Source organism: Podarcis gaigeae, assembly GCF_964106915.1.
Source record: "Podarcis gaigeae genome assembly, chromosome: 2".
In the NCBI taxonomy this organism is placed as follows: domain Eukaryota; kingdom Metazoa; phylum Chordata; class Lepidosauria; order Squamata; family Lacertidae; genus Podarcis; species Podarcis gaigeae.
In genome coordinates, this window is record NC_139679.1 from 35,866,202 (window position 1) to 35,879,093 (window position 12,892).

Here is a 12,892-nt window from a genome sequence, read left to right on the forward strand (position 1 = left end):
GAGATTCCCTCTGATCACAGAGGCGCTGTTCTTAACCGTTGTAGGCAATGGCTGCATGCTGCCCCACTGCTCTCCTTGGAAGCATGAGAGTCTTTTAATTAGCAGGATATTTATTTGAGGGGGAAGAGAGAGAGAGAGCTGTTTTACAGCTGTCATCACATCGGCACCCAAACTGAGTAAAAAAAGCCTTCTGCAACCTGACTTACCTGATTAAAATCTTACAAAGAAAGAAGCAGGTTGGTTCATTTTGTAGATCTCTTGTTTCCCGTGCTGTGTTGCAAATGAGGCTGGCAGCTAGAAGAAACATTTTAAGGCATTTTTTTTAAAATGAAGGTGGGAAGGAGAGAACAGGCCTAAGTTTCTTATTCTGCAGCCATAAGTGTCTCCTCCCATAAATGCTTTGGCTGCAGCCCCATTGAGATTGAGCCCCTTTGAAATTGGTGGGATCTACTCCTAAGTTAAAAGTATGTGTAGTTGCATTGCAGGGGGTTGAACTAGATGACCCTTGTGGTCCCAACTCTAAAATTCTGATTCCATGATTCATTCTCTCTCTCTCTCTCTCTCTCTCTCTCTCTCTCTCTCTCTCTTCCCAGGGTTCGAGTACGTTACCAGAAGAGGCAGAAGCTGCAGTTTGAAACCAAGTTGGGCATGAATTCCCCATTTTAATCCCCACAAGTAGGACGTGCCCTGGAAGGCCTGGGGGCTGCATGTTCCCTTCTCACACAACCTTGCCACCTTGCTGAGAGAGGAAAGGGAAAAAGCACCCAACCTCATGTGTGAATCCTTCTGGTCAGTGTGGATCAGAAGAGGCCAACCCCTAAGAGCAGGGAGAGCTACATCCTGAGCGCTGGTGAAGATTCAGTGCCTGGCATGAAAGTGTTGGTGGGACATGGACTGCTGCTATTCCTTCTTTAAAAATTATTTTTACACCTCCTTCCCTTGGAGCTCCTTGGGATCCAGCAGATTGACACCTTGGATCGAAGAGCAAGGAATTCTCATTTGACACTCCCCCCCCCCCCCCCCGCTGTTCATAATTTGACTAGGTTATTTCTCTTTGTCCTTCTTGGCCCCCCCCCCCCCCCCGTTGACTTCCCTGTCAATCTCATCTGTTCATTTGTTGCGATGCTGTTTGCCCCAGGGCATTCTGGGTATAAGCGCTGCACCCACCCAGGAGGGAATAGGAGCAGCTGGCCTGCTAGCTGGCCCTGCAGAAGTACCCTCCCCCCCCACACCCCAGCTGCAGTCCCTGTGACCCACAGAACAGCCCTTCGCCTGGAGGCTGCCCTCTTGGGGAAAATGAAGCAGAGGGGCAGGATGCCAGGGAGGTTTGCTGCTATGAGTACAAAGGCAGCCCTTCTCCAGTTAAATACCTCTGGGATGTAAAGTATGTAATAACAGAGTTCATAGGACAGACCCTTCGCCACCGTCATGAGAGCATCCTTTTAGGGATGGGATATTGTGGATATACCTAAACCCTGGCCATGTTCCATAAGGAGGCTGTCTTTTAGTGCTTAATACTGAAAGGGCTGGTTTGTGTGTTTTTCTTGTACACCCACTCACTGTTTGATAAACCTTGTGAGTGACCGAGGTCTGAGAGGTCATGGGGTTTTCTGTGCTTTTACGGGCATGGAAGACAAAGGCATGTGGGCCAGATCTGAGTCTGGATTGATGGATTGCTTGATCTTTCACTTTTTCTTCATTGAAAGAGTGCTGCGTCTACAACCCCCCTCTTGGCTGCTTTGAATGGAGGATGGCAGATGAGGCTGGGCATAGTTCCTCTCTCATATCCATGGGCTAGACTTGGGATCTTGGTTGCATTTTGTGCTTACCCCACTGTTTAAGTTGGAGACATATAGCATACTACCCCATGGTCTGTTTCCCTAAATATAGGGAATTAAAGTCTGGGTGGATTCACCATGCAGTGCTGGGAATCTGCATCGTCCTCAATCCACCCTCTCTCTTGCCTGCCAATTTTAGCCGTGGTGGATAAACTCAGGTTGTTGCTTTTGGCGGGAAGAAATCAGAACTACCTCTGTTGGCCAACCTCTGCTCTATTTATGGACAACACCAGGGACAGCTGCCTTCTCTGCAAGACCAATCACTTAGATAACAGGGCATGTGTTGTTTGGGAGTAGGTATTTTGGGCTACTGTGGACGGGCTGTTGAGTATTCAGGGCTCCATGGAGGATCTGCTCTATCTGGAAGGGTTTTGGCCAAGGCAATCCAATTAACCTCGTCCTAGAGTTGTTTAAAAGCACTGACCCACCCTAGCATGGTAGTTAGAAAACTTGCCAAGCCTTCTTAAGGAAACAAGGGCAAATTAACCTTTTGGCGGGAGGGATACTTTTATCCTACAGGAGACAAAACGACATTTTACTTTGTTAGATTAGAAAAGAAAAAAAATCATAGGTTTAGGCCTGGCTGGAGGTAGTGGTGATGGAAGGAGAAAAGTGACACCTGGAGGGTTTTAAGAAGCATGTAGTACAGCTTTCCCCAACCTGGTGCCCTCCAGATGTTTTGGGTGACAACTCCCATTAGCTGCAGACAATTTGGCCATGCTGGCTTGGGCTGGTAGAAGACACATTCCAAAACAGCTGGAGGGCATCAAACTGGAAAAGGTCGGTGTGGTTAAGGTCAGAGGATGTTCCTTTAAGCCCCCCTGCACATGGCAAAGTTCTCAAAAGCTGTGGCATGTATGCTGACTCCAGCTGGCTGTGACTGGGAAATCGGCCAATATCCTATGTTTATATTTTAAAAAGAGGCTATTGTTTAGAAACTGTTAAAAACACGTTCTCCCTCCCATTTTCATCATTGCTGTTCCCACGTAGCTCAAGGTTTGCTGCCTTCTCACTTGGTGTGATGGTGTATTGTACTGCTCCCCAAGGGCAAAGAGCTTTGGGGAATGGGCTGCGTTTCACCTCGGTACTAACCAGCAACAGTCCTCTCCTAGTGTCAGAATTGGGACTGGCTTCAGTGGGTCAGGATTTGCACCCCTAGCTTGAGGCCAGCGGTGCTTGGCATGTGCCAGTTTTGGGTCTCTGGTCCCAGGCTAAGTTGTGGGTGGTTTGTGCAGATTTTGTATTTGGAAACAGGACTGATTTGCTTTGGGTGAGGGACACGGGTAGCTGCTGCCTTCGTCCTCCCCTCGTTCTGAACCAATTGGGAGTCCTCGATGCCTAAAAGCTGTTTGCCGCAATATTTTTTCCTTAAGTGATTTTAAAGCTTTACACCTGATAAACTGTCTCGGGCAGTTTCCCTGCTAGACAAGGCACTTTCTGTAGACTTTTGTCTGTGGTGGTTGATCACGCTGAAAAAGATTCCCCTCCCTGCACTTCATGCACTCTTCCCCCTCCTCAATTGTACTCCACTGGAGTCAGATAATGAGCCTTTTCGATGGCTTTCTCTTGAAAGTCCATGTTGCCTTGCTGCCTCCCCCTCACCCCCCTCTTCCTCCTCGTCCAGCCAAGGCTTCAGAAAGGTGTGAGGCGTATGGCTTTAGGAAGGAGTTTCACCCACCCAACTGTTTTTAAATGGTGTATATTTTATATTTAAACTTTTCTGGGGATGTATGTAAAAAAAGAATAATAGATTTGTATGAAAACTTGTAAATTGTACAAAAAGGAACAAAGAGCACCTGATATGAATGGCAATAAATGATTGTCTTTGATACTGTAAATTTCTGAGAGGATTGGCATTTGTGCTTTGTAGTGTATGCTATCTCAGGAATCCTTATAACAGTCTTGTAAAGTAGACCAGATTGATGGGCAGGGGGCAGCTTGTCCTATTGACTTCATCACTGTGGTGAGATTTGAATCAGATGCTACTTGGCTTATCTCTTCCACACTGGCTGTAATCCAATGCAAACTTAGCTGGGAGTAACTCCTATTGAACTCAGTGGGGCCTACTTCTGGGCAGACATGTGTATAGGTTTGCGCTACCAACTGCTAAGCTATGCTATCTCTATCTCCATGATTTTGTGACTGTGCTGGAAAATATCGGCCAACTGGTTTGAGTTCGTGTGACATATTTGTTCTTTGGTAAAATCAGTTTAAGCCCCCAGTGTTTTCTTGATCAAATACTGCTTCCTCCTTCTAGCTGACAAGAAGTTACATGCTGAGATGGAGAGATAGACGAGGCAAAATGGGTTTGAGCAATCAATATGCTTTGCTAATGGAAGCGATGGAGGTTCTAGTACTGTGTATAATATTACTTATGTTTTTGCCAGCCGCAGACATTGGTCTGGTTCGCACATTAAACCATAGCTAAGAGCAAACAAAGCTTTAACGTGAGCATGCAGTGTGCTGCTGCAAAGGTCATGAGAGTGTTCCTGTTGTGCTGTGGACATCCAAACCCAGGGTTGTGGTTTGTTTCTCTACCCAAGCAAAGTATGAACAGTAATCAGGATTTGTTCCTGGCTTGCTGCTCATGATTTGGTTGGGAAAACAAACCATGAGCTCAGGTTCAGAGAATCACAACAAGTCACGCTTTGGCTTGTTTCATCTGCTGTGCCGCAGGAACAGAGTGAGACCTTTGCAGTGTGCAGTAGTAAATTGCACATTCACATCAAACCTTCATTTATTAATCTTAATTTGTTTTGTATGATATGCAGGCTGGACCTGTTATGACTGATTCTCACTTTAAGCATTGTGTACATACATCTTAGCTGATATGAAGGGTACTTTTATCTTTCTTTAAAATACCAGAAAGTAGGTGCTCAGTTTTTTCCTTATGGCTCCTTTTGAATATTTGAAGCGGCACACATCAGGTTTTGCACACTTAAGGCATGCTCATATTTTTGAACTTGGGTAGCCATACTGGAGTACAAAATATGCATTGAGTATTGATATTTAGTGGTGTCCGAAATGACTTCTTTTTCCTGAGGATGTGACAGCTCTACTTGATACACAATGCATCTGACTGATCGAAAAGAGGAGACTCAGCAAGCCAAGTACATCTGTCAAAAGGGAAAACGATTCCCAGTGTTTAATACCATAAAGTTGCTGTTTATGTTAGTTTAAAACAAGAATTCATGATTAACACAAACAGACTAGATGATTTAAAAACTGCCTGGCTGGTGTTTTGCCTGGAGTAATTTCCCTAGGCCAGTTCCTGCTACATAGAGCAGGTGGGGCCAAGGCTGGTTAGACACAACTGCATCCATACATAATTTACACAGCATACAATATATTTAAAATAAAGAACTAGCTCTTAAAAAATAAGCATTTTGGACAAAAAGGGAAGGGGGAATGAATTTTTCTCATTAGTGATCACAAAGAACAGCATTTTACTGCCCCCTAGTGGCTCAGACAGTAATGTGGTTCCACCCCCAACTCTAAAATACAACAGCACTCTGGTTAGTAAATATACAACAAACCCACATTTAAAAAATATATACATTTCTTTTAAAAAATTACAGTTTTATCAACAGTTGGGGGAAAGGATGCATCCCAAATCAACTACTGTGAAATCCAAACCTCTTTTCAAAAAGGCTTAAAGTGCCACTGGTTGCAGCAATTCTTTAAAAAAATATTTTTTAGCACTAGTCATCAACCAGAGGATGACTAATCCACTTGACACTATGGATAAAAAGAGAGTCCAAAAAAAATAAAGAGAAACTACATCTATGGCCAAGACACATTAATAGGCTCCATTGTGGCCTCTCGCTTATTTCCCTTCGCCATTTGGATTTCACTTCCTTGCAAGTGGCTCAATGCTTGCCACTTCATGATTCACTACTAAGAAATCAAAAGCAATGCACATCCTGGCTCCTCCAGCAGAGCCCTTTCCCCCCGTGATGCCCAGAGGATCTGCTGCCTTAACTTTAAAACTGCTGACTTGCCCAGTCTGCCTCAATACTTGGTAAAACTGGCAGAAGTTTTAAGTCTGTGATATACATGGTCATCTTCATTTTAGACTTAAAATAAAACCCTCCTGGGAAGCTGCCTTCTACAGGGCCTGACCATCTAGCTCAGTGGCTCTCCAAGGTTTCAGACAGGAGTTTTTGCCAGCCTTACCTGGAAATGCTGGAGATCAGACCTTTCTGCATGTGCTGTACTGCTCAGCTCCAGTCTCTCTGCCATAGCAGCCATTGACAAGTTCTAATCTGCCTGCAGCATGTAAGCAGCAATTATTACACTTTTCTTTTCCCTTCTCTTCCTTCTGTAGGCTGCCTGATTGGCACCACCTTGGGCATATTTACAGAGGTGCTACGTAAGAGCCCCCTCATCAGAGTGGAACTGTCCCTAGGGAGGAAGGAAGCAGCATGCTGTGGGGTTGCAATTGGGCCCTTTGTCTGCTGCACTCAGTTGTTGGTAGGGATGGGCTCACTTTGGACAGGGAGATGAGTTACAAGGAATGGTCTTTGGAAAGGCAGTTTCATCTTATAGCCCGAATGCTGTCTGCTTTAATTTCTATTTTAAGAATAGATCTACGTGCTTCGTTCCCTGCTGGAAAAAGGATAGGGAAGAGTATTTGCAACTAGGAAAAGTCACTTTTTATGCTACAATGGAGAGCATGTTCAGGATCCCTTGTATTATTTTTGCCACTGGAGGGTGCCATGCACTGTAAGCCACCAATCAGCGTTTTCCTCCCAGATTCTACTGAAAGAAAAGAAAAATGGAAGACTTATTTTCTCTCTCCACCAACCCACCCGGCCCATGCGATGAATGAGACCCGAGGTATTTGGGAAAGAAGGTCAAGTAGTTTTCAGTTCCCCTGAAAAGTGTGTTGCCCTTGAGCTTATTTTACTTTTCCGGGAGCCACAGGCTGTGCCAGCTGCTTTTGGAGGTCGAGGCAAAGATGGGGCAACGTGCGGGATTTAAATCCACTCGGATTACACGGTCCTTCCTCTGCTGACAAGGTTGGGAAAAGCAGCAAGGCCCTGTCTTGCTCTGGAAGTTGCCAGGCTTACCAATCCTGTTCCCTTTTGTCGACTTGGCCGCATTGAGCACTCGGCCCCTTTGCGGATGTCACTGTCCTAGGGAAGCTGACACATTGTTGGCATCGTTTGAAATGACAAGACGCAGGAGTAGGGAATGGGCTGCTCTTTGCAAGAAGTGTAGATGTCTGTGGTATTACGTGGGAAGGAGGCCAGGGTCCAAGGAAAGCTCTCAGTAGCTTCCAGAATTGGTCTGCCTCCCTTGTGGTTCAACGTTGCAGGCATTCAATCAGCCCTTCTTTGTAGCTTCAGTGCTGATGTGGGTGGTCACTGTTTAGAGGCCTGGCAAGCATCTGGTGCCCTCTGATGGAAACACCAAGTTGATGTGTGTTCACGCGCTCTTGCCCCAAGATCTTTGTCCAAGAAATGGTCTTGGAGTGCAGTTGCCTCAGGCTGGAAGTTAGCACTCACAAGAAATCAGGAAAAGGTGGTAAAGTGCCTGGAAGGAGAGGCCGATGAGTAGTCGTGGGATTTCTCCCCAAGCTGTCTACGTCTCATAAATGGTAGGGTAGAAGGATGAACCTGCATCATCATCAGAGAAGGAAGCCCGTCCTCAGTCCAACATGGCATCCAGCTGCTCTGCAAGGTCATCAAACATGTTGCTGATGTCTTCGAGGATGTTCTTGGCCGAGTGTGCTGTCCCATAGTTGCTGGGGGGACAAAGACAGGAGAATTGGTTCGTTTTGGGTGCAAGGTTTCAGGCAAGAACTGACACCTCCTCCCTCACCAGATCTGGTCTTCTTCCAAGCCCTCTCTTTGCTTGGAGGGCCATTTCCTGCACACTCTGAGAAGTCCCATCTCCCCGCCCTTTCCCTGCCACCCAAATGGCTTGCTAATGCCTGCCTGTCTCTTGGTAAAGGCCAGGAAGCAGGAACATAATCCATCCCATTCTGAGACAGCTATTTCCTGGTGCAATACAAGGTACAGTGGTACTTCTGGATACGCACACCTCTGGTTGCGTATCCTTCGGGTTACGCACACAGCAAATCCAGAAGTATTTTTTCTGGGTTTTGCCATGCATGCATGCGCAGAAGCGCTCTACCAAGCTGCGCAGGTGCGCAGAACAGGCACCTCCGGTTGCAAATTCCTCGGGATCTGACTGGAGCTCTGGAACGGATCCTGTGTGCAACCGGAGGTACCACTGTACTGGTTACTATTTTTAAAGGCTTTCACCCACCCCCACCCCCCAGCACCATTCCCCATATAAGCCCAATTGCCGCCTATATTCTTCCTGTTTTATATGCCCCCAGCACCTGAAGTGAGGACACCTATGACAAGGGAAACTGCAGTTTCTCCAAGGCTGCAGAATAGCTGCCTGAAGAAGCTCAGGGCAAAACTTTTGTCTCTCTCTGGAAAAATGACATCCTCCAGATGGGAGAGGTCATTGTGGCCCAGTGTTGCGCCTGAGCTCATTTCATATCACTGCTGTTTGGGTGGGAGAGTTGGTGGAGCTTTAGAGGAATGACAACACCCATTTGCATAGGCAAGTCTTCACCCAGCTAGGGCAATATGTATGGAAGTCTGCTTGCACATGGTCCCTAGCTGGACCAAGGCAGATGTATCTGAAATATGCATGTGCCTTCTTCATAAAGAAGAGGGGCCTTTGTATTCTGCACTTTGGATAAAGACCCTGAAGGATGCTCTGTTCAGGACAGGCACCCTGCCTGCCCTCTCTTCACAACCAAGCAATGCCTCACCTGTCTGCCTCCTCTGCGTTGATTTTCTTTTCTGCCGCTTCAAGCGTGGATGCCAAGGATGAGTTGGTTTGTTCCAGCCTTTGCTGAGCGTGGATCATGTCCGGAGATGCACTCAAAGGCCTCATGGCGAGGGGCACCCCGAAACTCAAGGCGGGTTTGCTGCCCAGCCCCAGTTTCATGGAGTAGGGACCCATCCCTTCTGAAACCATCTCTGTGGCTGCCCAGGGAGCGACGGTGTTGCGGGAGTTCTGCAGGACTTGTTGGTAGATGGTTTTTGGCCCCGAAAACACCAGCTTGGTAGAAGCAATGGATGTGTGCTTGGCAGGGACATCTGAGGGGGTAAAAAAAAAACCTTATGTTGGGTATTCTGAAACCTGACCCATGCAGTTTAAGGAAACACAGCCTCGCTCAACCACCCTTCTGGATTAGCAACAGCAGGCATTCCTGCCATTAACACCTCATGCTCTTCTACACTCTCCCAGTAAGTGTAAGCTGGAGTATTTCTACCCTAGCCCTTACTTCTGGATTTGCCATGCTTTATTCATTTGTGTTTCAAAGAGCAGCCAGATGACATAATTCCTAAACTGTAGCCTTTCCATGTTTTCTGCACTCCCCGTGTTCCCCCCCCAAGACTTGATTTGTAGCAATATTTAATACTGAAATGCAATTTTATAATGAAAGACAAAGTGGTATTAAGGCTTGTGACTTTGGTTTAAACTCCATTTGCAGGGTCCAGTCCTTCAGTTACTTCCTATTGACCAGCAAAGGGGGTGTGTGTGCAGGGATCAGTGACTTTATTCCTTTGAATAGCCCTGTATCAGTTCCTTTTCCTGCAGGGGAGGGCTGATTTCTGTTCCCCTCCCCCTCTTGGTAGTGAAACTTCTCTACAGTTTTTTAAAGAGCAGAAACCAGCAATTAAAGATGTCCTGTGTAAATAAATGGACACAGAGCAATTCAGAAAGAAACTATTCAAAGAGAAATGATTCTGTAAACCTCCAGCCAGGATCAATGAGAAGGGCATGCTAAACCTTCAAATTATGAACTTTTATTTGAAATATCCAGGCACCTTCTGCTGAATGGAGTAAAGATTATGGAAGGATCTTGGCCACAGGGAAGGACATTACTAATTAATATTGTGCTACATAAAATTTTACATGCGATTTCTGTTTCAATTCCACATCAAAATAACTAACTAAAAATGCATGCTTAAGCATCGCTACCATCACTACACAGTAGGCAGTCCCCTATCCGCTATGGAACCAAGTTGCTCCACCTCTTCAAGTGAGACTGAAGCAGTCTTGAAAATGGTGGGTTACAGCCCTCTCTGCTTCCTCACCCCCTCCCACCATTTCCTCCCAGCCCAGAGCTCTCTCCACAGCCTCCAGTGCCCTTTCCCCAACCAGAAGCAGCAATGGGGTGCTATCCCAGTTCTCTCCCAGCTGCGATGGCCCTGAAGAGCAGCTGGAACAACACTGTATTGCTACTACAGTGGTACCTCGGGTTAAAAACTTAATTCGTTCCGGAGGTCCGTTCTTAACCTGAAACTGTTCTTAACCTGAAGCACCACTTTAGCTAATGCGGCCTCCTGCTGCCGCAGCACAATTTCTGTTCTTATCCTGAGGTAAAGTTCTTAACCTGAGGTACTATTTCTTGGTTAGCGGAGTCTGTAACCTGAAGTGTCTGTAACCTGAAGCGTCTGTAACCCGAGGTACCACTGTAACCCCAAACTCCAAGCCCATTCCCTGCCCTGAGAAAGGATGATGGCACTGCTAGCACATCTGCACCTCCTTCCTTTAAAGGGGGAGAGAGATACCACCACGTAGAAAATCTTTCTGGGTCCAGGAAAGGGCAGCATACCAGTAAGCCACGGAGGCCAGATTTTGCCCAGCTGCCGCTCTGAACGTTGCCTACCTGCCGCATTGGCTGCCGTCCTCAGATGGACTGCTCCTCCGTTCCTCTCGACCTGCAGTGGGATCGGGCTGGTTGGTTTCAGAGAGACGGGCGGCTTCTTGATCCCCCTTTCCAGAGACAGGATACTCTTCTCTATCTCTGCGATCTGCAGCTCCATGCTGTCGTCGTCAAAAGCGTCTCCCGCCGGCTGTGGCTCCACCGGGTGGAGCGAGGGTCCGCTGATGCTGACCGTCTGAGCCTGGGCGTACTGTGGAGCCGAGGATGATGAGCTGGGCGCAGCCACCCCAAACGCTTTCAGCACGTTCTGGAGGGGCTCTCTCTCCCTGCACCGGGGCCGCCTCTTGACCGTGTCGGACTCTGTGAGATTGAATTCCAACACAGCAGGGCCCTCTTTCGCTGGGGTCTCTTCTTGCTCTTCCCCATAAGGCTGAGCCGAGGCAGAGTCAGACTCTGGCACAGCGGCATCTGCCTTGAGCTGCCCGGTGGGCTTCGGCCGCTGCTTGATGGTCAAGTTGCCTTCTTCCGCAAAGGGAATACACTCACTGGAGCTGTTCTGAGATGAGCAGGGGGACTTGGCACAGCCGTCTGTCTCTGCTGTTGCTTCTTCCTCCGTGTCGGACCGGGTGTCCTCGTGGCTGTGCTGCAGAGCTTCCGTCATGGCGACCGCGGGTTCGCTAAATGTCCGTCTCTTTCGGGGGACGTTGCCTTCAAAAGCCTGGCTTTGGCCACCGGCGGCTTCCGCGCTGCTGGGGTCTGCTCGGGCTGAATTGTGCAGGCCGGTTTTGCTGGCCGACTCCTGACCGGGACCGGTGGGTTTGGGGGACTTGAGAGGCTTGGCCAGGCTCCCGTCAGCCACAGGCCCATTGAGCACGGCTGCAGCATTTCTCAGAGAGCAGCCCCTGTCACGAGGGCCATCTCCTCCGTCCTGGGAGAGGAAGGGTCCCTTTTGTGTCTCTTGGCCCTGTTCGTACTCTACACCAACTTGCGCGCTGGAGACCGAGCTGAGGCGCTTGGGAGGCGGGGGCGGAGGGCCCTTCCTCCGGGCGCGGATGGCAAAGGACTGGCTGCGCGAGACCTTGGCGGCCGATGAAGGCTGTGTCCGTGGCACCTGGCTGCGCCCCGGCCGCCTGGTCAGGGTAGCGTATGAGCCCACAGAGCTGGCGGGAGGCTCCTCTTCCTCGGCCTCCCCGTCGGACAACGCGTAGCGGTTCAAGCTGTGTGAGCGCTTCTTGTGCTTGAAGCCCTCGGCGTTCTGCTGCTCCGCCCCGGGCTTGGGGGGCACGTGTGGCGGCTCTGTGGAGCCACAGTGGGAATGGAGGTAGGAGAAAGCTTTCTGGGCTGTCGACTGCAGGATGGTCCTCTGGGCAGAGAAGGGAGTGGGGGCCTTGGCCTGCTCAGGCACGGATGGCGAAGGAGGTGGCGGAGGGGACTTCAAGGACACGTGGGGGTACATGAAGACATATGGGGCGGTCCCCTTGCTGGCCGTGTGGGGCGATGCAGAAGGGGACGTGGCTGGAAATGTCTCGGGAGGCTCTGTGTGGGGAAGGAAATCCCCCTTCAGAGCGCTTGGTCTCTGGTACTGGTCCATCCCCTCAGGCAGATTTCTCTCCCTCAGAGGGCTTCCCGCACAACCACTGGAATAGCCATTCATTGCCTCAGGGCTGCTGAGCTGCGGAACAAATTTCCCATAGTTCTCTGGGTTGGGCCGACTCTGCGGGGCAGTGGAGTTTTCCGTGAGGCGGGGCTGTGTAGAAGAGTGTCCACCGCTGCTGCCGCTGCTGCTCTCGCCACTTCCCAAGCTCTCCTGCGAACGGCTCGAGGTGGTGCTGTGGGACAGCATGTTCTCTTGGGAGTGCCCCGACCCCCTGGACCGCACCCCGATGCTCTCTTGGCTCCGCGACATGCCCTGGGCGCTCTTGATGGTCAGCGTCTCCTGGCAGCTGTTGGACATGGCCGTCTGGAGCTCGTAGCTCAGTTCGCTGTCCTGGAAAGTGGTCATCTTGGGCGTGTGGGGAGAGTGGCACTCCCCGTTCTCGACAGACTCGATGGTAACGATGTCCAAGGCGCCCGGGATCTTGCGCCTGAGGGTGCTGGTGTCGGCCTGGCTCAGGCTCTTGCGGAGGTCGGTCAGCTTCTTGACAGCCAGCATGAGCTTCTTCTGGTGGCCTGCAGGTGGCACAAAACGAGCAGAAACTAAGCTTGGGGATTGTGGGAGGCAAACGCTTCTACTGGAAGACTCCAAGCACAAGCAAGGGGAAGCTCAAAATCCTGTCTCATCCTCTCAGGCCAGTGCTTTGGAGGCAGAACCTTTATCAGTACAGACATTCACGTATAATGTAGACTAAAA

The 12,892-nt window shown here is 49.2% G+C and overlaps 2 protein-coding genes across 20 annotated transcripts in view; one reads left to right on the forward strand and one right to left on the reverse strand.

The window, feature by feature from the left end:
* The window catches only part of TMEM94 (transmembrane protein 94), a 68,264-nt gene extending 64,588 nt beyond the window's left edge, over positions 1-3,676 (forward strand). For all 13 annotated transcript variants that reach the window (XM_083725618.1, XM_083725619.1, XM_083725620.1 and 10 more), the window contains one exon: positions 594-3,676. In XM_083725618.1, the coding sequence (XP_083581744.1) occupies positions 594-666 (73 nt within the window). In that variant the 3' untranslated portion in view covers positions 667-3,676. The remainder of the gene's footprint in view (positions 1-593) is intronic.
* Positions 3,677-4,949: 1,273 nt separating this feature from the next.
* CASKIN2 (CASK interacting protein 2) overlaps positions 4,950-12,892 on the reverse strand; it is a 106,997-nt gene continuing 99,054 nt past the window's right edge. For all 7 annotated transcript variants that reach the window (XM_083725603.1, XM_083725602.1, XM_083725601.1 and 4 more), the window contains 3 exons: positions 10,546-12,711; positions 8,635-8,965; positions 4,950-7,587 (listed from right to left, as the gene is read on the reverse strand). In XM_083725603.1, coding sequence (XP_083581729.1) covers positions 7,491-7,587; positions 8,635-8,965; positions 10,546-12,711 — 2,594 coding nt within the window. In that variant the 3' untranslated portion in view covers positions 4,950-7,490. The remainder of the gene's footprint in view (positions 7,588-8,634; positions 8,966-10,545; positions 12,712-12,892) is intronic.